Source organism: Stenella coeruleoalba (assembly GCF_951394435.1).
Source record: "Stenella coeruleoalba genome assembly, chromosome: 1".
Classification (NCBI taxonomy): Eukaryota; Metazoa; Chordata; class Mammalia; order Artiodactyla; family Delphinidae; genus Stenella; species Stenella coeruleoalba.
Window position 1 is genome coordinate 14,903,450 of NC_137169.1, and position 26,767 is coordinate 14,930,216.

The 26,767-nt window shown below is 54.3% G+C and overlaps 1 protein-coding gene across 1 annotated transcript; it reads left to right on the forward strand.

The window, feature by feature from the left end:
- Positions 1-13,952: 13,952 nt before the first annotated feature.
- Positions 13,953-25,886, forward strand: NBL1 (NBL1, DAN family BMP antagonist). Its single transcript, XM_079926165.1, has 4 exons — positions 13,953-14,213; positions 22,202-22,437; positions 22,562-22,673; positions 24,074-25,886. The coding sequence occupies exons 2-4, from the start codon at positions 22,271-22,273 to the stop codon at positions 24,323-24,325; spliced, it is 531 nt and encodes a 176-aa protein (XP_079782291.1). The 5' UTR covers positions 13,953-14,213; positions 22,202-22,270; the 3' UTR covers positions 24,326-25,886.
- The last annotated feature ends 881 nt before the right edge of the window (positions 25,887-26,767 follow it).

Consider the following 26,767-nt stretch of genomic DNA (forward strand, 5'->3'; position numbering starts at 1 on the left):
CCTTGAGGATCCTCGCTTGCTCTGGCCGTTCTTTAAAACCCTGTGTTCTCATCATCGGCCCTGGCTGGGCACGTCTCAGCTGTGTCTGCTGCGCTGAGGTCGGGTAGTGGGCTGTCTTGGCAGGTACGGGACCTCGCTGTGTCTGTCAGTGGCCCACTCCATTGATGGCATGATTCCCCACAGCTTCAAGGAGCTCGACACCGTCCGGGCCTCAGCACTGGGGGCTTTGTCCTGGGGGCTGGGGAGAGCTCGTGGCTCACACAGCTGGCCGGAAGGCCATGTTTGGGGTTGATTTCATCTTCACATAGCAGCTGAAGTCTGGGGACGAAAGGGCCACTACTCATGCCCCTCTGTGAATTTATACCTTTGGTTTCACTTGAACCAGGGAGGCTAGACACAAAAGTAGTATTGTAGCAATTTCTTCTAAAAATGTGCAGAATCTCAGAGCTCAGTCTTTCAGATCTTATTTCTCCCTCTTTATAATAAAATTAAGATGGGTGGAACTTGATCCCACTTGTCCCTTTAAATGCTGATTGAGCATCTGCCGTGAGCTGAGCACTGTTATAGGCAGCAGAGATAAATGGATGAGAGACAAGACACAGGCCCCTTTAAGGAGCTTAGAGTCTGAAGCAAAGACAGACACTCAAACCCTTTCTGACACTGGACGAGGAGTAGTGTAGACAAAGTGCAGTGAGAGCAAAGGAGAAGGAGCAGCTAAGTCTCCTTAGGACGGCCTGGCAGAGGAGGGGAGAACGCGGGCTGAAGCTTGAAGTTCATTGGACCTTCCAGACAGACAGGAAGAGAGGGAAGGTAGCTTTTGCAAAGGCTCAGAATCATGGCAATGCGTTTTATTGTTGGGGAACCACAAGAAGGTCAGTATAGCCCGAGTATGCAGGGGCAGGAGAGGTGTGGAGGGATGGGGTGGGCATCAGGGTGGAGCTGGTGTCTGACCCCAATTCAGGAACAGTGATTAGACAATTCTTGTAAGTGTAGGTATACCTTCTCCCCTTTTCCTTCCTCGTCCTTCACCCCAGCCCCCTTCCCAGAAAGGTGTGCTAAACTCTGGACCAAAACAGGCAGCAGCGGCTCTCGGCCCTACAAACTGTCCAGGCTCCTCTGCTCTCTGGGCTTTTTCATTTCTTTGGATCAGTTGAAGCCCAAAGATGGCCTGAGCCCAGGACTGGAAGTCATGGCCCTGGCCTGCCATAGCCATTCCGCTGCTTTTCACTCTGCCCTCTTCATTCCATGATCAAGACACTCATGTAATTGGAAGAAAAATAACCTTACAACCCGTTTCATCTCTTACACTTTTCTCCATATTCGCTTTAAAAGTCACTGTTTCCTCCCAATTCTTCCATCTTTATTCAGGCAGAGAGAATAACAGGTCCCCTCCGAAAAAAGACAAAAACAGAAAACACAGCATGCCCACTAATTCTCTAGATGTGTCAGTAGAATATGGAGTGGAAATGGACACTGGAATCAGACTTCTCTATGTCATTCGTTATTAGGTTTTAGGCATTTATTCGGATGGACCCCTTTGCCCGGCATCTTTGAAACACCACTTGTGTGTTTTGAGAAACTGAGCTCTGTGAGGGAATAGTTCTGGGCAAAGGCCAGCCAAGGGAAGCATTGGCTGTTTGCTTTAACTCCAGAGTACTTTGTATTCCCGCCTTGTAGCTCTTAGCAGAGACTGGCCCAAAGCACAATGCTCGATCTTGTCCCCTCTCCCTGCTCCCGTCTCAAATCACCTTTCAGAAAGTCCCAGCTTGTTGGCAAAGGCACACATTCTGTTCTACTTTAAGTTTCATCAGAAATTCAAGTCCTCTGGGGCCCTGTTCCCTTGTGGGCCTGTGAAACTTTGCTTTTTGTCTGCACTTCTGGAACTAAATACAAGGAAATTCATGGGTTTGGGGAGAGAGTGATGGGAACCCAACTGGGCACAGGATACTGGGATAAAGGCTGTGGCGCCCCAAAAGTGGCCTGCCCTGCCAACATATATAAATCCATACAGTCTGAACTTGACACTGTATAATTTGGCCCAGAACAATATGTATTTTGAACTCATTTAGGTGAATGACTTTGGCATTCTGAGAACCCACTGGGGGAGCCTTTATCAGGCTGCATTTGCCTTGTGCAGAAGTATGCCTTTGTTCTGAGAAATGGCCTCAGAACACACTCTGTTGAGCTGTCTCCTTGATTGTCATCCTCTCTCACCCATTTCAAAAGATCCACGGATGCAGTCTTGAAATCCTGCTTGCAGGAGATGCAGAAATTGGGGATGAAGGAAATATCTATGTACTTTTGCTTTTAGTTTTCCCAAACCTCACTGTTTACTTTTTTTTTTTTTAATGTAACCAAGCCATAATTATATTTTACTTGTCATGGTTCAATCTGATTGTATTGTTGAAGGACTATTTTTGAACCTGTCCAAATAAATTCTGCAAAGTCTTTCCACAAGGATGTACTTGATGGGGCTGGAACAACCTTCATCCCGAGTGGTGCTGAGACAAACGAGCTCCTGTGGCATGCTTTATAATTACATAAATGCCAAGGGGTGGAAGGGGGAAAGTGGAAATTCTCAGTACCGAAAGGAATGTTAAATTTAGAATCACAAGCTCATCTGGAAGTTATCACCACTCTTTTCTCTAAGTGTGTTGCAAGCACCACTTCCCCTCGGACACTAAAGTGTGTTGCTGGGGTGAACAGACCTGGCAGGAGCAGGGCAGACGTTCCCGTGTTTGCTGAGCAGTCTTGTGTGGAACATGGGTGAGAGTCAGGGTGACTGCTCCAGCAGTAAAGTGCCTCGAAGGGAGTGCACGGGCAGGGAGCAGGGAACAAGGGAGGGGCAGGGCCTCCACGGGAAGAGCTTAGGGTTCCCAGCTGGACGACCTGGGTCTGAGTCCCTCCTCCACCACTTAACTTGCCATGTGACGGTGGGAGTTGCTTAGTCTCTTCAAACTTCAGTTTCCTCATCTGTAAAGAGAGGAAAGGATGATTTCTACCTTACAGACATTGCGGGTCAAATATATATGCTAACACAAGTATTTAAAAAGCAGATGCTGCTATTTGAATCAGAATAGAGCACATGGTATTAATGGTAGGTAGTCAGGGGACTGTTCTAGAACAGGAAGAGGGCATAATCCTTGGGTTCAAGGAGTTGGCTCTTTGAGTCTAAGTTAGCAAGATCTGAGGGAGAGAATGGGTGTCTCAAATGAGTTCCTGGTGATTAAAAGCCTAAAAATTGTTGGAAAACACTATACTGTGCATCTTCATGAATAAGCATCAGTGTCATTTGTTTTCACCCTGCTCCATTGAGACATGCACGAGTAAAGCCTCCTGAAACTCCACCTGAGCTTTTCAAAGACCAGAGTTACTTACTGAGCACACGGCCTCAGTGCTGTGCCAAGAGGGGAAGGAGGGAAAAGGACACTGAAGAAACAGAACGGGAACCCGAGAGCTCCAGGGGCTTCTGGCGTGGTAGGAAACAGGACAGGGCCGGAGCATTTGCATTCAGGATAATTGACTTCAATAGTGTGATTATCACTTGAGTTCAGAGCCAGAAGATGTAAGTCGGGGAAGATGATGTCAAGAATTCTGGAGGGGGCTTCCCTGGTGGCGCAGTGGTTGCGAGTCCGCCTGCCGATGCAGGGGACACGGGTTCGTGCCCTGGTCTGGGAAGATCCCACATGCTGCGGAGCGGCTGGGCCCGTGAGCCATGGCCGCTGAGCCTGCGCGTCCGGAGCCTGTGCTCCGCAACGGGAGAGGCTGCAACAGTGAGAGGCCCGCGTACAGAAAAAAAAAAAAAAAAAAAAGAATTCTGGAGGAGTTCAGGAGTGGGCAGAAGATGAGCCTTTAATAGGGAAGAAACTGGGACTAGAAAAAGGAGCTCATTATCAGCTGTCACTCATGTTTATTCCTGATCTAGCCAGATTGAGCCTGGCAGAACTTAATTTGATCTCTTCAAATGAATACTTACTAATAGTTTGTATTTATTGGGCACCTACTGTGTGCTAGTTACTATTCTAAGGCTTTATGTATATCATGATACTTAATTTTTACAACAATTCTGTGAGAGAAGTACTATTATCTTCATTTTATAAATGAGGAAACAGATTTTTTGTTTTTGTTTTTGGCCTCTCCCGTTGCGGAGCAGAGGCTCCGGACGCTCAGGCTCAGCGGCCACGGCTCACGGGCCCAGCCACTCCGCGGCATGTGGGATCTTCCCGGACTGGGCACGAACCCGAGTCTGCTGCATCGGCAGGCGGACTCTCAACCATTGCGCCACCAGGGAAGCCCTAGTTTTTTTTTCTTAAAGACATAATTTATAGACAGTAAAATGCACCCCTATCACCAGGTAGAAAATGGAAACACTTTTTATAAAGTATACTGGTAATATTCACTACCTTTATGTTTTACTTTTAAGGGGTTAAATTTTTTGATAACTTTTGATTTTGATACAGAAAAGTTGTGAAAATAATACAAGGAATTCCTTTGTACCCTTTACCCATGTTTACCAATTGTTCACATTTTTTTCTCATTTATCATTCTTGGTGTATGTATAGTATTTTTGAGAGAAGTTGGAAATACGCCCATTTACCCCTAACTTCAATGTATATTTTCTAAGAATAAGGATATCCTCTTATATAACCACAGTGCAGTTATCAAAATCAGGCAGTGTTTTAAAATTTTATTTATTTATTTTTGGCTGTGTTGGGTCTTCGTTGTGGTATGCGGGCTTCTCATTGCGGTGGCTTCTCTTGTTGCGGAGCACAGGCTCTAGGCACGCAGGCTTCAGTAGTTGCGGCACGTGGGCTCAGTAGTTTTGGCTCATAGGCTTAGTTGCTCTGCGGCATGTGGGATCTTCCCGGACCAGGGATCGAACCTGTGTCCCCTGCACTGGCAGGTGGACTCTCAACCACTGTGCCACCAGGGAAGTCCCAAAATCTGGCGATTAACGTTGATAAAAATAGTATGTAATCCACAGTACATGTTCAAATTTTGTAAATTGTCAAAACAATATACCGTCTGTCGATTTCCCCCAGTCTAGGATCCAATCCAGGGTCATGCATTGTATTTAGCTGTCGAGTCTCTTTCTTTAATCCAGAACCGTTCATCAGCTTTTTTCCTTGATCTTGACATTTTTGAAGAGTGCAAGCCAGTTATTTTGTGGCATGTTTCTCAGTTTGGGTTTGTCTGATGTTTCCTCGTGATTAGATTCAGGCTTTGCAGTTTTGGCACAGGTGATGTGTCCTTTTCAGTACATCGTATCAGGAGGCACATGATGTCCATTTGTCTCAACATTAGTGATGTGAACTCTGGTCACTTAGTTAAAGTGGTGTTTGCCTGGTTTCTCCACTGTAAATTTATTATTTTTCTCTTTGTAATTTATAAATAAGTTGTGGTGAGATACTTTTGAGGCTGTAAATATTCCTGTTCCTTATCAAGCTATCATAGTTTTAGCATCCATTGATAATTTTCTAAATTCATTATTCCTTATTATTTGACATTCTATGAGGAAGAACTTTCCCTTTCCCCCCATTTATTTGATCATTAATTTAGGTCAGTGTGGACTTGTGGATTCTTGTTTTATTAAATTGTTTATAATCCATTACTGTCAATATTTATTCCTCAAATTGTTCAGATTTGTCTAATAGGAGCTCTTTCAAGCTGTTGCCTGTATCCTTTGGCATATCTAGTCCATTCTTTAAGCACGAGATATTCCAGACTCTTGTATTTGCTTTGCCCCACCCTTGGAGTCAGCCATTTCCCCAAGGAGCCCTAATTCCTTTTAGTGGAGAATGGTAGTTAGAAACCAAGATCAGTAAGTGTGTTCATCGCTATTAGTGTGTCATTGCTTCTAGGCCTCTCAGCAGATGGAGCTAGGGAATAGGGGTGTGTGTGTGTGTGTGTCCTCGAGTTTGTACTGATTTTTTTTTAAATTAATTAATTTGTTTTTATTTTTGGCTGTGTTGGGTCTTCATTCCTGTGCGCGGGCTTTCTCTAGTTGAGGTGAGTGGGGGCTACTCTTCGTTGCGGTGCGTGGGCTTCTCATTGTGGCGCACGGACTCTAGGTTTGCGGGCTTCGGTAGTTGTGGCATGCGGGCTCAGTAGTTGTGGCTCGCGGGCTGTAGAGCGCAGGCTTAGTAGTTGTGGCACATGGGCTTAGTTGCTCCGCGGCATGTGGGATCTTCCCGAACCAGGGCTCAAACCCGTATCCCCTGCATTGGCAGGTGGATTCTTAACCACTGCGCCACCAGGGAAGTCCTAATGTTTCCTGTATTTTTAAAACCCCTAACTTAAGTTACTTTTTAAGTGGGTGGCCCTGACTGGTCATTTCTATGGGTCAGTGACTTTCAATTGGAAGAAAGGCTTCCCAAAATTCTTACCATAGAGCATCCTCTGTTCTCATCTGAGCTGCTTCCCTAGGTCACTATGTAATCATGAGCAAGTCACTTGATCTCTCTGGGCCTCATTGTAAGACAGTTGTAATGATCCCTTCCTGTCACACAGTACAAATGTGAGGTCAGGCATTGTGTTCTTGAGGAGAAAAGTGAAATAGCCAGCTAAATAAGAGTCTCTTATAATCAATTATGTAACAAATTATTGTCAAAAGAATCATCCCCCTTTAAGCTGGAGGTTTATCAATTGTGATATCCCATGACAGACTCTTTCACACCCCAGAAACAAAGAGAAGGCCCACCACTTTACTTCCTCTTTTCTCTATAGTGGACTTCATGGATAAAACCCAAGTTCTGCTTTGTTTTTACCAGGAAAAGTCCTCTTGTCAAGGAATATCAAGGTAATTATAGACCTTTCCTTAATCTATGTAGATACCCTTCTTGAAGACCGGGAGACAGAGCCACAGAAGGTGAGGCATAGAACATGTCAATTAGTGGCCACATCTAGTGACACCTCTCCCTTGGCCCCAGAAAGCAGCCATAATACTTCTTTTTGGCCTGGACATGTGATCTGTAAAGCCTCAGTTTAGTTGAGGAAGGGGACCCTTGGGGCTTGCTCTCACTTTGCCAGAATCTCTGCAGATCTTCCAGGGGCCTCCCAGCCTTCAGCCTCTCCCCCTACCAGTTTTAACTCGGTTTAATGCGTGTTGTTTTCTGTTCAGACAATTTCGATGGTTCCCCGATAATGCACAAAATATCGGTCCACATTTCTTAGCCTAGCATTGAAGGTCCTCTACCATGTAGCCCCTATCTCTGCCACCTACTGTATGCCCCCTACCCCATCCATGGAGTAAGATAGAGGCCAAGAGCAGGGGCTCTGGAGCCACACTTTTGGGGTTTGAATCCAATTCTGACACTTACTCGATGCTATGGGGCCTTGGAAGTGATTTGCTCTGTCCATGCCTCAGTCTCTTCATCTGTAAATGGGAGCAATGATGCTAATACCCACCTCAAAATGTTACTATGAGAACATATGAAAAGCCTTTTGGACAGTGCTTGGTGTATAGTAATGTTAGACTATATTATTACTATTGCCCCCTTTAAAGCTATTCTCCACACAGCAGCCAGTGTTAAAACATAAACTGGATTATGTCAGTCCTCTGCTCAAAGCCTTCATCTCACTTGGCAAAAAAGCTGAAGTCAGTAGAGTGGACTCTGAGACCCTACGTGATCTGGTGCCAGTCTGACCTTGACTCCTACCACCAGCTCCCTGTTCCTCTGCTGCAGTCCTTCTGTCCCTGCTGTGTCTGAACACGTTGGATGTTCTCTCTCTTCTCCCGGGTGTCCACACAACTCGCTCCCTCATCTCTTTCAAGTCTTTACTCAGTGTGTGTCAGGGAGACCCTTCCAGACTGCTCTGGTTTTTGTAATCCTCACCCCCCCCGCCCCGCCCCACCCCCCCAACACACTTCTCTGCTTTCTCTCTTTGGCCTTTATCATGATCTCACAGTTTGTATCTTTACCTGCTATTTTGTTGGTTGTCTGTCTCCTCCCACTAAAATGTAAGCTCCCTGAGGGTAGATATTTTTATTATTTTGGAGTTTCCTTCTTTACTGCCATATCCTTAGTACCTGAATACAGCCTGGCACATAGTAGGCACTCGATAAATATTCACTGAGAAACTGAATGTTAGTCTGTTACCTCTATTTCAATCAAACTAGTTATCTATTCCTGAAACACATTTTCCTAGGAGTGACAAATTCATTCAAACAAATACGTTTATTTCACAAGCCAAATGTATCCATTTTGGTGACTGCCTAGAGGAGCTGTGTTAAGAAGGATTCTGAGGCTACATCTGGGCCAATCCAGAAAGTGTGTGTTAATGGTCTCTTCTTGTGGTGCTCTGAAGGTCTGAGGGCCACATCTTTGTCCAGCGCAAAACTCTTTTTCCGGGCCCTTTCTTTCTTAGCGTGGACTGCTTTCTCGACTTGTCGAAGTCTTGCTCATACCTCAGAGCCCTTGTTTAAATCCTCCTTCTTCCAGCAAGCCTTTCCTAGGCATGCCAGCTCCTTGGGACTGCTGCCTTCTCTGAACCCCTTGGCCTCATGCCTGGGCAGCTTCCCTGCCAATGAGCTTTTCCTTTGCTCCTCTACTTCCCATTGTCAGTGTGTCTGCCCTTTTCCCTTCCAGGGCAAGCCTTATGCCTTACTCTGTTTCCAGTTCCTGATGCTGCGCTGGACACTTAGTAAGTGGTCAAAAAAATAGGTTGTTTTAATCAAGACTTGGGGAGGTAGGCAACAAACTCCTTCCAATCAGCTTAAAATTGTAAGATACTGGAGAAGTTCAGAGAGTCCAGGGAAAGGTGAACATCAAGGGCAGAGGGGCGAGAACCAAGCCCCTCATCAGCTCCTTCAGCAGCCAGAGTGCTCTAGAATTCTGCCCCTAATGCGATTCAGCTCCCTGGCACAGTCCCCATGCCTCTCTGTTTGGATTCCTCAGAGAGAGGACTTGATTGGCCCAGCCTGGGTCAGTGTCACTCGGCCACAGGAGGACAGGTTCATGGAGGACAGACTTGGCTGCTGAGGTACCTTGTGTTGACTGGTGGGTGTGGTTGGAAGCCGGTTCCCTGGTAGAGGGGCTGCACAGACACCCAGGTGATATTCTTTTGTGCCTTCCAGTTCTCCAATACCCATGTTCCTAACAGGAAGAGTTTTCAAAGACTTTATCTGGTGCACAAAAACCTTACGGAAAAAAAGCTGTTCTGTGGGATATTAAATACAGAAGGACCAACTCTTTAGTAGAGAGAAAAATTCTCCTGCTCTCTGTGGATATACATGGGCTGCTGGGAGCTGAGAAATGGAAGAAACAACGGAGAAGGGACATTGTAAAAGAATTGACTTGCCTAACGCTGCCCACCACCCTGGCAGCCCTGTTCACCGTGTTTACCACAGCCACAGGGTGGAGGAATTCCAGGCACAAGGCCCTTCCCTGAGAGCCCGGCTCTGGTGCTGTCACTTGGAGGTGGGTGGGTTGTTACCGTGGGGTCAGGCAGCCCCAGCTGAAGAAACAGGGAGAGTGATGGCGGGAGGAAGCAAACAAACAAGGAGCAAAGTGAGGGGTTGGGGGTAGCCCCCTGGCACCCTGTCCCTGGCATTTAGGTCACATTCCTGGTGACGTCGGTATGTTCATTCTTACAGATGAGGAAACAGCCATAACCACCACTGCCTCTCTGGAGTGGAGAAAGGACATTCCTTGGAGTCAGACCGACTTGAGTTTAAATTTCCACTCTGAAATTCCCCGAATTTAGATCTCATCTCTGACCTTCCTCTCTTCTCATCTCCCCCTTCTTAGCAATTAATCCCTCTTGATTTTTGGTCTCCCATCCTACCTACAAAGGGCATTTGACATTTTTCCAGGGGACTAGTTCCCCTTGGGACCTCATTTCTGCTCTCCAGTCGGCCAACGCCATACCTCCCACACCCTCAGTAGCCTTCAGGGGCAGACCCTATAGTGCACTGTCACCTCCTCCTGCTTTCTCTGAGCCCAAGATGGGGCCCAGAGGCTTTCTGAGCCCCCAGGGACAGGAGGAGGCAAGAGCCAGCCCAGGGGGTGGGCTCAGAGTTAGAAGATCTGATTCTGCTCTTGGATCTGCTACTGACTCGCTGAGTGAACGTAGGCAAATCCTTTTCCTCCGTGGGAAAGGAAAAGACGACACTAGTAGCTTTCACTTCCTAAGGGCCGAGCTGGTGCCAGGCTCTGTGCTTCACGCACACGTCCCTCAGTGAATTCTCCCAGTAAGCGTGCGCTTGGGCACTATTAAAATTCCTATTTCACAGATGAGGAAACTGAGGCTCAGGACGTGCATTACTTGAGTGAGGTGAGAAAGCTTTGTGCTAAAGCCTGGGTTTGATCCAGGGACTCTGACTCCCTGCCTTCTCTCTGCTATACACCTCCCTAAAATAGCTTTCATTTTCTGGAGCACGTGCTATTTTCCAGGAACTGTGCCGAGCACTTTGCATCCATTTATCTCCTTGAATCCTGCCTCCTTCTCATCATAATCTTACCGTAAACGTCGCCTCCTTGGGATGTCTTCTGAGGCTTTCCCATCCCATCACTCACTCTGGCTTGCTTAGCTCCTCCGTGACACTTAGATGATGAGAAACCCATTCTGCTTTACCCGTACACGCCCCACCTCCCTGTTGCAGAACTGAAGCTTCCTGAGGGCTGGGACCTTGTTGGTCCAGCCCACTGTGTCCCTGACACCTCTGTGCCTGGCACACAGTCTGCACAGAAGTATTTGTTAAATAAATGAGAGGGACCTCCCTGGTGGCGCAGTGGTTAAGAATCCGCCTGCCAATGCAGGGGACACAGATTCACTCCCTGGTCTGGGAAGATCCCACATGCCGTGGAGCAGCTAAGACTGTGCGCCACAACTACTGAGCCCGCGTGCCACAACTACTGAAGCCTGTGCACGTAGAGCCTGTGCTCCGCAACAAGAGAAGCCACCGCAATGAGAAGCCCATGTGCAGCAATGAAGACGGAACACAGCCAAAAATAAATAAACAAATAAGTTTATGTTAATAAATAAATAAATGAGAGCCCCGGCAACGACTCTAGAGAGTATATGCCGTTACCAGCTGCACTTTACAAAGAAGGAAACCGAGGCCCAGACAGGAAACAACTGGCACAGAGTCAGTGGGTGATGGGAGCAAGGATTCAAACCCAAGCAGGAAGACTCCAGAACCTTCCGTGATGAGTCCTCACGGCCCCTTCCACCTCCACATTTGGACATGTGGACTCTCTTGGTCTTTATCTTGCAGAAGAGGGAGGGACTGTGGTTGTCTCAGGCCCCAATACCAACCTTCTGAGTCAGTGGGCCGGACTGGGAGAGAAGGCCTTTTTTTGTTTTCCCTCTTTCTCCGGGAGAGTGCAGAGGTTTGGACCCCTGTTGAGGCCAGGCTGACGGGATTAGAGGAAACAGCTGGCCCAAGCCCGTGCCCTGCGGGAGGGAGCTCACATTCCCAGGACTCGGGGAGGGAGCAGCTCCCCGTAGCCCAGTCACATTCCAGGTCGGTCATTTTCCTGAGCCCAGATGTTTGCTAATGAGCTGGGGAGAGAGCTTTCAGCCCTCTACCCCAGCTCTGGGCCCCACATTACCTCGGCCCCAAGAGGCTGGCCCAGGGCCAGCAGGCTCTGGCTTCAAGCCCGTGCCCAGGGCCAGCCAGGCCTGTTGGGGCAACTGGCGCACCGCTGCCAACCAGGTGCATCTCCGTGTGCTTGGAGACTCTGACGTGACAGGTTCTGCCTTTCCTGCTGGGGCCCCACCACCCTGGGTCCTGGTGGTGCAGCATCCTTGCTGCAGCCTGATGGAGGGGCTCTGAGGCAGTCAAGAGGGTGTGGTGGGCAAAGGAGCAGGGGCTTTGCAGTTGCTGGGTCTGGATTCAAGTCTGGACTCTGTCCATCACTAGTGGTGTGATCTTGGGCAGGTAACTAGGCTTCTGATGCCTTGATTTTTCTCATCTGTAAAATGGGAATAATGATAGGATTATGGTCAGGTTTCCGTACAATAAAGCAGGCATAGTGCTTGGTATAATGCCTGGCACAAAGTGATAGCTGTTGATAGTATTAACAAGTTACTTTCCAGACCCCTTGTTCACATGGTAGCCCTCCTGTAATTACCAGTCTTCACCAGACAGGTGTGACCCAATCCCAAACCCCATGTCCTTGATTAGGTGGCTGGGTGGCTGAACTGTCAAGGGCTTCTACTTCGGGCTGTCTGTATGACTTGACAAACTCATCAGGCTACCCAATTGGCTTCTTACAGTGGGGTGGGTTCTTACAAAATGTAGACATCCAGTCCCCACCCCACCTGGGGTGCACATTGAGAGTGGCAGTGGTGAGCACAATGGTCAGTGTTTCCTGAGTGCCTACTGTGTACCAGGCAGTGAGGCTACACCTGGTGGGATGTGTTCCTCCAGCAGACGGTAGCTGGCATCCCCTTTACTGTGTGGCTTTAGGCCAGTTACTTAACCTCTCTCTCTTGGTCTTGGTACTTTCACTTATGAAATGGGGATAACAATTCTGTTTATTTCACAGATTTGTTGTGTGGGTGGAAAGTGCTTAGAATGGGACCAGGCACGTAGTATAGGAAGGTGCTCAGTATGCCTGAGCTATTATGAGCATTATTACAGTTATACTCATGGAAACATTTATGGGGGATATTAATTACTTAGTTCAGCCAAATATATTGTACCCCTTGTTTGCCAAGCCCTGGGGACACTGACACAGGTGATCCCTGCCCTCAAGGAGCCCACAGTCAAGTGGAGGAAAGAGATCAACTAGTCTAGAGGGAAATTAACATGAACAGAGGGTATGTATCCTGTGCTTCCAGGATCACACCGTAGAAGGGAGGGGTTTATGCTACTTGGGTCTTGGGAAGGCTTTCCAATCTGGTGCTTGAAGAATGCCTTTACTAGGAGATGAAAGGAGGGGAAGGGAACCCCAGGCAGAGGGAACAGCACAAGCAAGAGCTAGGAGGCATAGAGACGCAATACTGGGTTTGGAGAGGCAGATAGGTCAGTGTACACCATGGAATTATCGACAGGCCACTAGGAGCCACCGGGATGCTCGGCAACCTGTGACATTGGATGAGCAGGGCTGCTTCCATCTGGGGGCTTCCAGCCAGGCTGGGGTGAGATGCATGGACACCCACCACTGTGGTAGAACGCAAAATTCCTAAATCTTGTCTCAGGACCGGGCTACTACTTTCCAGGAGCAAAGCTATTTTCTCACTTCACTGGCACACCAAACAGAGAGGGCACGACCGAAACCCGCCCGAGTGCCCAAGTACAGGCTGTTAAGCTGGGTACCCCCGTACCCAACAGCTGAGGCTGGGACGCCGCGCTGGGCGCTCTGCTCTTCCCAGGAGTCAGAGAAGTGAGTTCAGTTTCCGACGTTCCGGATAGTCCTTCTCGGGACGCTCAGACCCTTCTCTGCACACTTAAGCCAAGTGCCTGGCGCTGAGGCGAGGCCGGGCGGAGGTCAAGTGACACTAGGGAACTAAGAGCGCGGACCAGCCCCGGGTCGCACGGCCGGGAGCGGATAGGTTGGGCGCACCGCAGGACTGAGGGAGGACAGTCTCCTGGTGCCGCGGCTCGGTGGACTGGGGCGCCACACCCTCGGAGCAAGACTGCAGCACCCGGTTCCCACAAAAAGGAATACTTCCATCTTTGTCACCCGGAGGCCTGGCACGGCCCGATGGCCGGGCTGGGGGAAAGTTGAGAGAGAAGTCCGAGCGCAGAGAAATCCGGCGGAGGGCGCTTTAGAACGAGCCGGGGCGCCGGGCTCTCTGCCCTGCCCCTAGGGCGCCGATCAGGGCGGCCCCGGTAGCTCCGCCGCGCCGTCGGACCGCGCCGGAGCCCGGCCCGGGGCTCGAGCGCGACGGGGAGAAGGGGCCGGGGCCCCGGGCGGCTGAGGCGCCCCCTCCTGCGCGCCCGGAGGGAGCGGCCCAGCGCGCCCGCCCGCTCTTTCTTTTTCGCGTCCCTCCCTCCACTGCCCCCGCCCTCGCTCCCTATTTGGAGCGGAGACACCCCTGACGTCGGAGCCGCTCGGCTCGCCGCTCCCCCGCACCGCGCGCCCGCCCGGGGCCGCAGACAGCGCGCAGCGCAGCCCAGCCGAGCCTCGCGGGGCCGCCGCCAGCCCTGCCGGCCGCCTCCCCGAGCCTCCCGGGGGCGCCGAGCCTGCCCCCCGCGGCCCGCAGACAGCTCCGCAGGAACCGGCGGGCGCGCCGCGCTTCCCACCGCCGCCGCGCGCGCGGTAAGTCCCGCCCGGGCCGGCACGCGGGCTCCCAGCTTCCAGAGGCTTCGGCCGCAGGCGCAGCGCCGCGCCCCCGGCCCGCCCGCCAGCCCAGGGCACCGTGCGGAGGCGCCGCCGCCGAGCCCGGGAGCGCTGGGGGCTCGGGGCGCCGGGTCTGGGGACGTGGGCGCGGCACGGGGTGGCCAGGGAGCACCCCTGCGCCCCGAGCCGGTCCCCCGACTCAACAGGGGTTTCCATTTCTCGGTAGGAGTTCCGCGGCCAAGAGAGAAAGGGAGGGAGATGCGCGGCCGAGAGAAAGCCGGGCGGGTCGAGGGCGGGTCGGGCCGCGCGGCCGCCGGGGCAGCGCCCGGAGCTCGGCCGCGGGGCTCGCGCGTCCCCGCTGCTCTGTCCGGGCCTCGCCGCGCCGCGAGCCTCTCCACTCCCGTACGTTTCTGCCTCCTTTTTGTCTCTCTCTGTGTTTCTGTCTCCCCATCTGCGTGTCTCCGTCTCTCTATTTCCGTTCCTCTCTTTCTCTGGTTCTGGCCCCTTTCTTTCTGTTTCTCCGCTTCTGCCTGTTTTCCATTTCCCTGGGTTTGTGCCTCTGCCTTTATGTTTTCTCTCCGTCTCTCCGCCTGCCCCGCTGTGGGAGTCTCTCTCTGAGTTCCTGCGTCTTCCTGGTCCCCCGCCCTCAAATTCGGACAGCGCCCCCAGCCCGGGTCGGAGGCACGGGGCCCCCACCGGGGCTCGTGAATAGTTTCCTAGACCTGGTAAAAAAAGCGAAACCCTCCTCCTACCTTCCGCCTGCCCCGGGGGACTGGCCTGGGTCATCCCCCTGGAATTGAGTCTGGGGCAGGGGAGCCAGCCTTTCCGGGGGCTCAGTTTTCTTAAGCGTTCCACCCCCGCGAGGCGGCCTGGACAACTGGGCTGTGCTGCCGGCCACCTGCCCGCCCCGCTCCCTGGGCGGGGCGATTCTGCTCTTCTACACGCCGCAGTAAAGGGGGCAGCTGGCCGCCTTGGCGTGGCCAGGGGGTTGGCCGGCACCCGGGGAGAAGGGCACATTTTCAGCCTTTCCGAGGTCCTCGCCCAGCTGGAGGACACCAGCCTGTAACTACGGGAACCCCAGGAAAACAGAGGTCAGGGCCGGAGGCCAAAGGCTGGGCGCTGACGGGGGATGGGGGTGGGGAAGCAATTTGTCAACAAGGAGCCCCTCACCCTTTGTTACTGTGGAAACCACCAGCCTCCTGAAACTCCTCCAGTTGCTGGGGCCGCTTGGGTGTGGTTTGCCTTTGGTTGGGGCCAAAGAAAAGGCGAGGCTGGAGCATTTCGTCGGTGACCCCCCCATCCCCACCCTTGCGAGCTGGACCTCTTTCTCTTGGGCCTGTGTGCTAGAGGGTGGACCCAGGAGGATGTGCTGTGCATTAGCCGCATATATCTTCATCCTTTTAGAGTGAAATTTCCAACTGAGTTCTCTCCTTCTCCCCACCCCCACCCCCAAGGGTCGCAGACTGCGGGAGCGGGCAGGGATGCTGGTGAAGTCTGCAGTGGGACTTCTGCTGAGCAGATGTGTAGGCCGGCCCTGCAGCAGCTCATTAGCATCGATTTGTTTTGGAGACAGTTTTCAGTCAGGAGGGTCTGCGGGCAGGCGGGCCGTGGTCTGGGCTGGGGGGCTGTAGCCAGGGAGGTGGAGCTGCTTGGCAGAGATGGGCAGGCCTTTGGGGCACGGGCTTGGCCCTGCGTGTCCGCCCCTGGACGGTTGGTTCATGCTCTGCCAGCGCTGACGGAAGGAAGGAAGCCACCCTGTGGTGACTGGGGTCATGGAATCACAGTGGCCTTAAGCAGCGCGCTGGAGCCAGGCTCCTCTTGAGGGAATCTGCTAGGATGGACTTTCCCAGGCCGTGCTTCCCCTTGCACAGGGGCAAATGGGAGGCCTGGGCAGGTGAAACGAGTGGTCAGTGGCCTGTAAACACTGTACTGTCCTGCCTCCAGGCACACAGGGAGTCAGCGGGTGAGCTTGGGCCTGAACTTGTCCTTGGACCCCAGAGTGGGCCTGCTGAGCTGATCAGGGCTGGGGTCTGACCCTGGCTCGCCCCTCCCTTCAGTTGCACCATTCAAGGAAGTCCCCTGCGCTCATTCCAAGACCTGCGGCGGTTGCCTCACTCCTGCTGACCCCCAAGCCTAGGGCTGCGGCCACAGATGCCACACCCTCTGCACCCAGCAGCATGTACGCCCCGGCAGCCAGGCCCAGCCTGTTTGCTCGAAGTTGCTGGTCTCTCTGGGAGCCTTTCCCTTCAGTCAGTGGCCCAAGAATTAGAGTCTGAGTGGGATCTTCCTCTCCGCTCCCACCCTGGCAGCACAGACAGTTCATAAAACCCTCGCCCAGCCATCATCTTGTTTGAGTTTCCCCTAAACCCATTTTCTTGGAGGCAGATGCAACCCCGGGGTTTAGATATTCTCAGGACGCATTCAGGATCCAGTGGGAGGGAGGGGGAGGGGGAGGGGAGGGGAAGGGGGGAGGGGGAGGGGAGGGGAAGGGGGTGTGGGGGAGGGGGAGGGGAGACAGAAGGGTGTAGGCAGAGTTCAGGGAGGGTGAGCAGCCCTGGGTGACTCAAAGCTAGCACTCGTAGTGACCTCTGCTGAGGACATCCTGTGACAGGTGTCCTCTCCTGAAATTTCCACGCCCTCTTCATTTCAATTCTCACAGCTGCCCTAAGAGGCAGCTACCCCCACTTTGCAGGTGAGGAAACTGAGGCACAGAAAAGTTAAAGGGGCTGAGCTAGGGTTTGAACTGGGGTCTGTCACAGTCCGTTGTGAATAAAGGAGACCCAGACCCGGCCCTTTGTGTGTGTCAGGGTGGGGCAGGGGGTGGGGGGAGAACAGGGAGAGGAAGGGACTGGGAGCATCTGGTCTGATCAGTTTGAAAAATAACTCACCCCACACCCCACATGCTTTCTGTGCGAATGCAGACGTCACCAGAGCCCACAGGTAGAAGCTTCCATCTGAATCTGCCGGGGCCTAGGTGGGAAGGATTTCCAGAGGTTTCGGAAAGCAGAAGTTAAAGCTGGGGAGAGGCTTGCCTTCTTCTAAGCATTTGCTGGCCCTGCCCTCCGGCTGCTCCCACACCAGGCTGGTTGCTGGGAACCGAAGGCCTGGTGTGTGTGTGTGTGTGTGTGTGTGTGTGTGTGTGTGTTTGGGGGTGAGTGGACCATTGTACCAAGAACATTCTGGTGTACCTGGCCTTAAGGACCGTGAATATTCAGATTTATCCCAAAGAGGAAACGGGGAGGGTGATTATTCACTTGTTTTACTAAATCGACTCCTTGTTGTGCAATGGGTGCTCTACGGCGGGTGCGGACGGGCCAGAGGTCTTCCTTGAAATCTAGGCCCCTCTGGTGAATTTCAGGTTTGATTCTAGGCACTAGGCCTAGGCAGTGGGGTGGGTGACCCCTGTCTGCATTGCTGTTACGGGGGACCCTTCCCTGGGGAGTTGGGGGGCTCTTGGCCTGGCTGGTCCTCAGAATCATGTGGGAGTGAATACAGATGCCTGCGAGTGTGGGGTCGGGATATCTAGGGCTGGGGCCCGGGCTTCTGAGCTGTTGGCAAGCATCTCAGGGAAGATGCTAGGTTCTGGTAGGCGTGAAACGTAGAGAGGACTCCACAGGCTCGACCCCGAAGCCTGAGTTCTTGCTGCCCCACCCCCGTCCTTCCCCAGGAAGCTGCCGGGGCAGGTGTCCTGTGTCTGCTCACTGCCCTCGTCCCCTGCGTGGGAGACATGGGCCATCACTTCCTTGTTCTGTGCCTCAGTTTCCACGGGGCTGGAGTGGGTCGGCTGTGTCCCCTCCCCTCCCCCAGGGGCCTTCTCTCTGTGCTGTTGGCAGCCTCAGATGTGTCAGGTGTCGGCACAAGGCCTCTGAGGATCCGGAGGGCTTGGATTGGGGAGTGGACGGTGGGGTGATAGGAAGGTACCCACCCTGGGCTGAGGGTGCCCTGGTTGTGGCCTCCCCACAACTCGGAGGAAGGGCGGCGCCGTACCTTCTGCAAGGCTCCGGGGAGCCAGGGGTTGGCCACGGCCGCGTGCTCCTCTGCAGGGGAGTCCAGGCTGGGATTTGAACTCTGCCCCATGGGGCGCCCATGCTTCCAACCCTGGCTGTGGCTGAGCCCCGGAGTGCTGACGGGTAAGAGACGCAGCTGCTGGGGCGGGAAGCCCCGGTCTCTTGCTTGCTCCAGGTCATTCCCCGTCACCCTGTCTTCCTCTTCTGTGAAACTCTTGGTGGTTACCCTGCTGCTGTCCAGTTCAAATCTTAGCTTTAGTGAATGCTAACTGTGTCAGCTTGGGCAAATCTCTTTTGCAAACCCAGTGCCTCGGTTTCTTCATCCGTAAAATGGGGGAAATTCCATATCTGTCTCCTAGGGTTGTTCTAAGGACCAAATAAGTGAATATACATAAAAGCCTTAGAACGGTATCTGGCCCACAGTTGGCAGCAGCTCTTACTCCTAGGAGGCTGGGAGGGCTGTGCTGGGCTGATACCCGTAAACCCCCTTTCTGGCCTTGCCTGTGCAGTTCCCTCAACCACGGGTAACTAATTGTGCTCCTGAGTTCAATCCAGAATTGAGAAGCTCTCCTCCCCCGGCCCCTCCAGCTGTCCGACTGCCCCGCACTGAACAGCTGCTTCCTCTTCACCCACCTCTCTCGACCTCCCCTCCAGGCTCTGAGCTCCCCAGGCCCCCACCCTCGCTGCCCTCTCCGCCCTCCTAGAAGGTGCCTGGTAAACCACTGTCAAGCTGCGGGGAACCGCCTGGCCTGGGGAAGGGCACTGCTTGGACTGACTTGCTGGGGGCCTCGGGACGACCCCTCTGCAAAGCAAGAGGATCGGCTTGGGGGATCCCCTTCCCGCCCTGGCGTTCTGGGACTCCCGTGACTTGTCGTGTGACCTTCAGGGCGGGAGGAAGGGATGAGAATCTGGGTGAGGCTCTCAAGTCTCAGGAAGGAAGGTCCGACTGCTGGATCAAAAAAAAAAAAAAATCAGCTGAGCTGCTGCCTGAAAAAACAAAACACAAGCCAACAAAAAATAAAACCTGCTAGCAAAGAGCCGAGTCCAGTGTGAAGGGGGGGCAGCAGGGGTTCTTGGGGGCTGGACGGGGGCGTGTGTGGGAGACCGGCCCTGCATCCCCCCCGGCTCCCTGCTCCAACGGCCAGCTTTGGCTCTGATGCCAGCCCAGGCCTCCCCACCATCCCCCCGGGGGAAGGGAACTGGCCTGAGGTGGGTCCCTGCTGGGTGCCGGGTGCTTTCATCGCATCCTCCCAGTCATTTTCAAGGAAAGGGCTCTGCTCCCCGTTTTAGGGCTGAGGTCGGTGGGTGCAGAGAGGCAGACTGTACTTCCGGAAGTCACGCAGCTCCTAGGTGGGAGGCCTGGGACTTGAACTTAGGAGGCTCCCGGGGCCATGCTTCGGCTGGAGCTCAGGGCTGCTGGCCTGGGGAGGCTGAGCGCGGCCTGGCCCCTCCTCTGAGGTCCCAGCCAGGGCTTGGTGAGAGGCCGGGCCTGGTGGGTTGGGTTATAGCACCCCCTCTGTGGGCCCAGCTGACCTTCAGCTGTGCCCTAGAGAGGGGGGTAGATAAGGGAGGTGGCCTTCTGCCTCAGTTTATCTCATTTCCCCTCGGCGTCTGCTACAACCTGACGCATGATAACCAGTCCTCACCCTCCAGACCAGTGACTCCCCTGAAACACTCACCGGTGTCCCATCTCCCACTACACCTTGTTATTAACCTCAGCCCCCATCTCAACTCCGCTCCCCCTTAGCCTGGCCCATAGCGTCAGTCCTAACCTCTCCTATTCCAAACCCCAAACCAGCCCCAGCGCTCATCTCCAGGCTACTTTCATTACAACCTCAGGCTCCGTTCCCGAGCCTAAGGAAACCTATCACCCTCTGCCCCACCTGACCTGGCCTTCCTGAGGGATCCTGATGGGGTCAGGCATAGGACAAACGTCCCCGGACCTCTCTGAGGTCTCTAGGGGCCAGTCTCGCCTGGGGAGGCCCAGGGAGCTCTGGCCTTAGGTGGGTCTCCGCTGGTGTGCTACGGTGGTCGGACCCTGGTGCAGAGGCTAATTCCCCAGGGACAGAAAAGGACCTGGTGGGGTGAGAAAGCCTCCTGGATGCTAAGGGTGTTGAAAAATTAGGTTGCCGGTTAGGAACAAGTCCATTCTGTTTAGGTTGTGGCTGTACTGAAAACATGGGCTTTGCTGTCCACCTTGTGAGTGAGACCGGAAATGTGTGGGTGAGAGCCTGGGTCATGACACAGACTCCCTTGGGATGGGGCAGACGGTCTGGACTCACCTCCCACTGCTCTCCCCTCTTCACCCTTCCCCGCTGGGCTGGGAGTGGGGGTCACCCAGGCGTTGAGATCCAGTGAGGTGGGACTTGTCTCTGCTTCCGGAGACCTCCTGCAGGGAGAAGGGGCAGGACCTGAGCAGAGCTGGCTGGATAGAGAGAGCGGGGCGCTGCAGAGGCACTCACAGCTCCGCAGGCCGGCCTGGGCCCTCCTTGCAAGCCCAGCTGAGTCAGCCCACGTAGTTAGCCTGCAGGAGCGCGCAAGACCCCCAACAACTCTCACTTCCCGACTTTTTACCAAATACCTGCCACTCCAGCAGAAGGTGGGCTGAGGGTAGCGTTGTTCGGAATGGCATTTCCAGCCCTGAGCCAGCCTGACTAGTACTGGGCATCTGTGGGACCAGTGGGACCATACTTGGCCCTTGCTCCCACTTCGGCCCCACCCAGGCCCCTCTGGGGACTGTCCCAAGACGCTGACCGAGCTGGACCACTTCTTAAGCCTGGCCTGCATATAAGAACCACCCTGGAAGCTCGTTAAAAAAATGCAGAATCCCACCCCACCCTAGAACTTTCACTTCACTAGTCCTCAGGGAATTCTGACGCTCTACCAGGTTTGGAAACCACCAGTCCAGGGCACCCCACTCATTTCACAGGTGGGGACACAGGCCACAGTGTCCAGGGTCCCACAGCATGTGTGGATTCCAGACTCCCAGTCCAGTGCCTTTTCCCCAGTGTCCTGCCCCCAGAGGACCCCTTTGTGAGCATTGCCCTCATTTCCGAATCTCTCTGAAGCCTCCCTCCTCCACAGTTCTTGCAGTGGGAGAGTGGGCGAAACCTACAGAAGATGAAGTTGGGGAACATTGGGAAAATCCCCTTTGAGTCCATGCTTGCGAAACACACTCTGCCCTGCACCGCCATCTCCTGGCAGATTCTGGTATTGCCTTATTAGTGCCTCGCTCCATCCAATTCACAGAGGGTCAAGTCCTTGGCTTGGACTGCCTCGCCTCTTGTTTGACTCAGGTGTGAGGTTGGAGCTGGAGATAGTGATGTGTGTGTAGACTCAGGGCTTGGGGCTCTGATGGGGCATCCAAACGAGAAGTAGTCTAGTTTGGGGTTAGTTTTTTCACCTGAGGTCCATGCATCCAAGGTGGCACAAGAATTCACAGTGACATGAAGATGGTTAGCTTTGCTGACAACCGTGGCAGCATGTCCAGGAGACCTGCTGGCAGGCCAGCCCCTCAAGGACCCACAACATCACAGTGAGGAGGGAGCTAATGATTGTTCAATACGCAACAGGGTGCTTGGAAACTGAGTGTCTGGCTTAGTACTTGCAATAATCATTGCCACACACAGCATCACCATCCCCCTTTAGATGAAGCAAGTGAGGCACAGAGATAAAAAGTAACTTGCTCAAAGCTACAAAGTAAGTTATAAAGATAACTAACACATGTGGGATGTGTATGATCTGCTAGTCTCTCCACTCAGGGCTTTTCATGAAATACCTTGTTTAATCTCCATGATACCCATCTGATGTTCGTGCTATTAGCAGCCCCAGTTTTGAGGTTCATACAGGAGAAATAACTTGTCCAAGATTGTGCTTGGCTAGTAAGTGGTAGAGGTAGGATTTAAACCCAGGCAGTCAGAGCCACGCTGTAACACCACTGCCCCCCTGCCCTCTGCCCAGCCTCCTGGACCCTGCTGGCCTCACCTGCAGTCTGTACTCAGTTCAAGGGCTCCAAAGGTCACGGGCACGATGCTTCGGGTCCTGGTGGGGGCTCTCCTCCCCGCCATGCTGCTGGCTGCTCCACCGCCCATCAACAAGCTGGCACTGTTCCCGGATAAGAGCGCCTGGTGCGAGGCCAAGAACATCACCCAGATCGTGGGCCACAGCGGCTGTGAGGCCAAGTCCATCCAGAACAGGTGGGATCCTGGGGTGGTGGGTGGAAGGGATGAGGACACGGGCCCAGGAGGGAGGAAGAGGACAGGGCTGCCCGTTCTCGCCTCCACCGTGGTGACACGGACGCGGTGGGCTCTCCTCCCGCAGGGCGTGCCTGGGACAGTGCTTCAGCTACAGCGTTCCCAATACCTTCCCGCAGTCTACAGAGTCCCTGGTGCACTGCGACTCGTGCATGCCGGCCCAGTCCATGTGGGAGATCGTGAGTACGGCTGCCCGCTCCCGCCCAGCTTCCGCCCAGAGCCGGCACCGGTCTGGGCCACAAGTGCTTAGTGAGGCCCCACTGTGTGCAGGGTTCGAGCCTCGTGCTGGAGATACAGACATGGTCCTTGCCACGTGATGGCTCACAAGTCCGACGCCAGCATGTACAGGACAAGAAGCTCTGTTCTGATGTCAGTCACATGCTGAAATCCTTTCGGTGGCTTCCCATTGTTATAGGATGAGACCAAAATCTTTGCCAGACCCCGTAAGGCCTGTCCACAAGGCGTGGTCTGGCTCACCAGGCTTTCTAGCTTCATCTTGCCCCTCTCACCTTCTTCACTAGCTTGACCCTGACACCAATCCCGCCTCCTTTCAGTCTCTCTTATCTTGTCTGCTTACGACCACCACAGGGCCTTTGCACATGCTCTTTTCCCCGTTTGGCTTACCTTTCTCCTCCTCCCCCCCCCCCAGTTAAATTCTAGTCATTCCTCTGCGCTTGGCTCAGGCATCATTTTCTCAGAACCCCTTTCCTGATCCCCCAGGCACTGTGTACCTCTGCTTTGAGCATCTGTCACACGCACAGTTTTTCATCTGCATTTGGGTGATTTTGACAAGTCTGTTTCCTCTGCTAGACTCTGAGTTCCTTGAAGGACCATGCCTGTCCTTGTGTCCCCAGAGCTGGCATGGAGAAGGTGCTCTGTGGAAGGAGGGAGGGAGAGACAAGGAGGAAGGAAGGAAAAAGAAAGGGCAGCTAGTGGCGCGACAACAGGGGAAGAGTGAACGCTAACGGGGCTCGTACAGGGCGAGCCTTGGCTGGGCGGGGTGGGGGGGGTGTTGGGAGGGGCTCGCTGAGGAAGTGATGTCTGGGCTCGGGTCCAAAGGTTGAGTAGAAGTTAAGTGGGCAAAGTCTAGGGCGGTGGGGAGGGGACGGGTGGGGCAAGGACCTCCTAGGCAGAGGGAATGGCATGTGCAAAGTCTCAGGCAGATCAGGCAGGACAGAGCTGGTGGGAGTGGGGGGAGGTCAGGGGTGGAGAGAGAGGTCCTCCGGGGGTCAACCTCAAGGTCCTGGGTGGCCTGGGTCAGGAGTCGGTTTTTCTGCGAGGGCAGTGGGAGCCCTGGTGGGGGGAATTTCAGGCAGGGGCGGACCACCTGGGTCCCCTCAAGGTGCCCTCTGGCTACTGTGGGGATGGGCAGGAAAGTGGCAGGACGTGAGGAGACAGGTCAGGTGTCTCCTGCAGGGACTCACCCCCCTCCCCCTGGACAGGCCCAGGTGTCCCAGGTGGCCTCAGGCTTCTGGGGTCTCTGGGATTCTTGGTCCCATGAGGAGTGTTACCCTTGGGGCCTTCCTGCCTGCCCCAGGCCCTTGGAAACCTCTCTCCCCTTCTCTCCTGCCCTCCGCAGGTGACCTTGGAGTGCCCTGGCCATGAGGAGGTGCCCAGGGTGGACAAGCTGGTGGAAAAGATCCTGCACTGCAGCTGCCAGGCATGCGGCAAGGAGCCCAGTCACGAGGGGCTGAGCGTCTATGTGCAGGGCGAGGATGCGCAGGGCTCCCAGCCCGGCCTCCACTCCCACCCGCACCCTGGCGGGCAGCCCCCCGAGCCCGAGGATCCCCCTGGGGCCCCCCATGCAGAGGAAGAGGGGGCTGAGGACTGAGGCCCCCGACTCTTCCTCCCCTCTCGTTCCCTGTGGAATGTGGGGTCTCACCCTCCCGGGGAAGAGTTGGGGGAGAGGCTGAAGCCCCCCTTTGGCACTGGATGGACTTGGATTCAGACTTGGACTTGGAATGCTTCCCGGTTGCCACGGAGATCTGAAGGGGGTGGGACTGGCGCCAAGCTGCACAATTTAATATATTCACGAGTTGGGGGGAAGAAGCAGAGGTGTTCAGGGTTCTTCATCGGAGGGGGGTTCTCTTCTTTTCTGCCTCCTAGACATGTGCCCTGGGGAGGGGGATAGTTGGCTAAGCTGCTGAGTTGGGGTGAGGCCGTCCAAGACGCGCCAAGGCCTGCACGGCCCCTCGGTGGGGCCGGGCCCTGAGCTGGGGTTGGGCGCCTTGCCCGTGGCAGCCCTGAGGCAGGGCTAGGAAGACCACTGGCAGAAAGAAGCAGGACGCTCCAGCCCCACCGGCTTCCCCAAAGGCCTCGCATCCCCATCCCCAGGGCAGCTTCTCCCCGGTGGCCCTCCCTCAGCGGCATGGTTGGGAGTCAGGCCTGGGCAGGACCCTGCTGCCTCCCGGCCCTGGAGCTGGGAGCCAGGCTCCCTGCCTGCCTTGGCTTTGGGGGGGCGGGGAGGAAGGCAGGGGAGGAGGAGCCTTGCTGGGCCAGGGGGAGGGGATGACGCCCTCGACCAGAGGGCATCCTTCCCTCCTCGCCCTCTCCCAGATCTTAGTGCCTCTCCCTGCCCCCCAGGTTCTAGGCCCCTCAAAGCTGATGGAGCCAGCCTCACCCTCTTGGGAAGCTCTTTCTGAATATCAGATGCTGGGGAGGGGTCTCCCTTCCCCGGAGGTTCCCAGGAGGGACCTGGGTGGGATGGATTCTGGATGAGCCTCAAGGAACGAGGAAGAGGAGGGGTGAGGGCGCGTGGGGCGGCTGTGTTCACTGTGGCTCTGCAGCTGCCAAGTCCCCTCCCCCCACTCCTCGCAGCCGCACTTTAGCCCTAGAGGGGGTGCGGGGCCCCGGGGTGGGGGGCTGGGCAGGCGGGCAGGGAAGAACGCCCCTCCGTACCCGCAGTTGCCTGCGTCTGCTCTTCTGTCCCAGGGCTGCTGCCAGCCCCGCCAGCCCCCTGCCTGGGGGCGCCCCGGCCCTCACGGCTATTCCGACAAGAGCCTCTGGAGCTTGTAACCAGTAGGATGGACCCCGAGTTTTCTCATGAATAAATTCGTTCAACACCTGTGTTCTCTTCCTCACAGGGCAGCCCTGCTGACTCAGGGCTCCCCAAGGGGCGGGAGTCAGGCTGCACGCACATGGAGCCCTGAGCACCCCTCCCCACATCCTGGTGGCCCTCCCCTTCCCGCCGTGATGTGCCCCCCGCCGGCTCCTGGCTCCCCACCTCCTGCCTCCGTCCTTGGCTGTTTCTGGCCTCGCATATACGTTGGTTGGGCCTCCAGAACCCCTTTTCTGTCTTTGACCTTTGATCCCTTAGGCCCATGACACCTCTTCACCCTCACGGTGACTGCATCAGCCCTTCCCTGCACTCCAGCTGGCTTGGCCTCTGGAGAAGGGGAAACGGACAAAAACTAATGGTTACAAATTGATATAGGAGGTGGGGTGCTGTACTGAGTACTTTATATCAATTAACTCGCTGAATCCGCACCACCACCCTGCGATGCAAATACTGCCCTTGTTTTATGGAGGAGGCATCTGAAGTACAGCGGGATGTAGTAATTTGCCCAGGGTTGAGAAATGTCTCCAGTAGGACTTGAACCCAGGCAGTCTGGCTGAATCAGGCTTCTCGGTATAACCTTAGTAACTGCCATTTGCTGACCAACTACTATGTGCGGGGCTGGGTGCTTGACAACTGTGGAGTCCCTTCCCCTTCACGATGACCCTATGGGTTTGAGATCATCACCTGCATGCAGCTGAGCTCGGGGCCCCCCCGATTCTCCATCGAGACTGGGCTGGTGGGATGGGTGAGAGCTATGACTCTCTTTCTTCCTTGCACACATTGCTGTGACCACCAACACCAGGCAATTTATATATATTGTTTCTAATCCACGGAGCATCTTCATTTTGCAAATGTGAACTGAGGCCTTTATGCCCTGGGAGTGATTCCCCCAGGCTGGGAGGCAGCGGCGCGCGCGGGTTCCAGTCTAGCGCCCTCTAATGATAACAGTTGTGTACTACACACACGATTTCCTCCGGGTACCAAGCCTTCCCTTCATGGCGGCTCTGTACTGTTGTGTAGGTTGTGTACGTCCCAACTACAGAATGGTGCTTCTTGGGGGTCGTGCAGGACACAACTATCCAGGGTGGTCCTGTGTCCTTTGATGTGGAATTGGGTTGGAGAAAAGTATATCTCTCCTGCACGCAGACCTCAGTGACCTCTCAGGCAGGGATAAGCCTTGGCCATATTAACAGTCCTTCTATACAGCTGGAGGTG

Coding starts and splice junctions, on each gene's coding strand:
- NBL1 (XM_079926165.1), top strand. CDS start 22,271: ATGCTTCGGGTCCTGGTGGGGGCTCTCCTCCCCGCCATGCTGCTGGCT. Junction 22,438..22,561: donor GCCAAGTCCATCCAGAACAG/GTGGGATCCTGG, acceptor CTCCTCCCGCAG/GGCGTGCCTGGGACAGTGCT. Junction 22,674..24,073: donor CCCAGTCCATGTGGGAGATC/GTGAGTACGGCT, acceptor TGCCCTCCGCAG/GTGACCTTGGAGTGCCCTGG.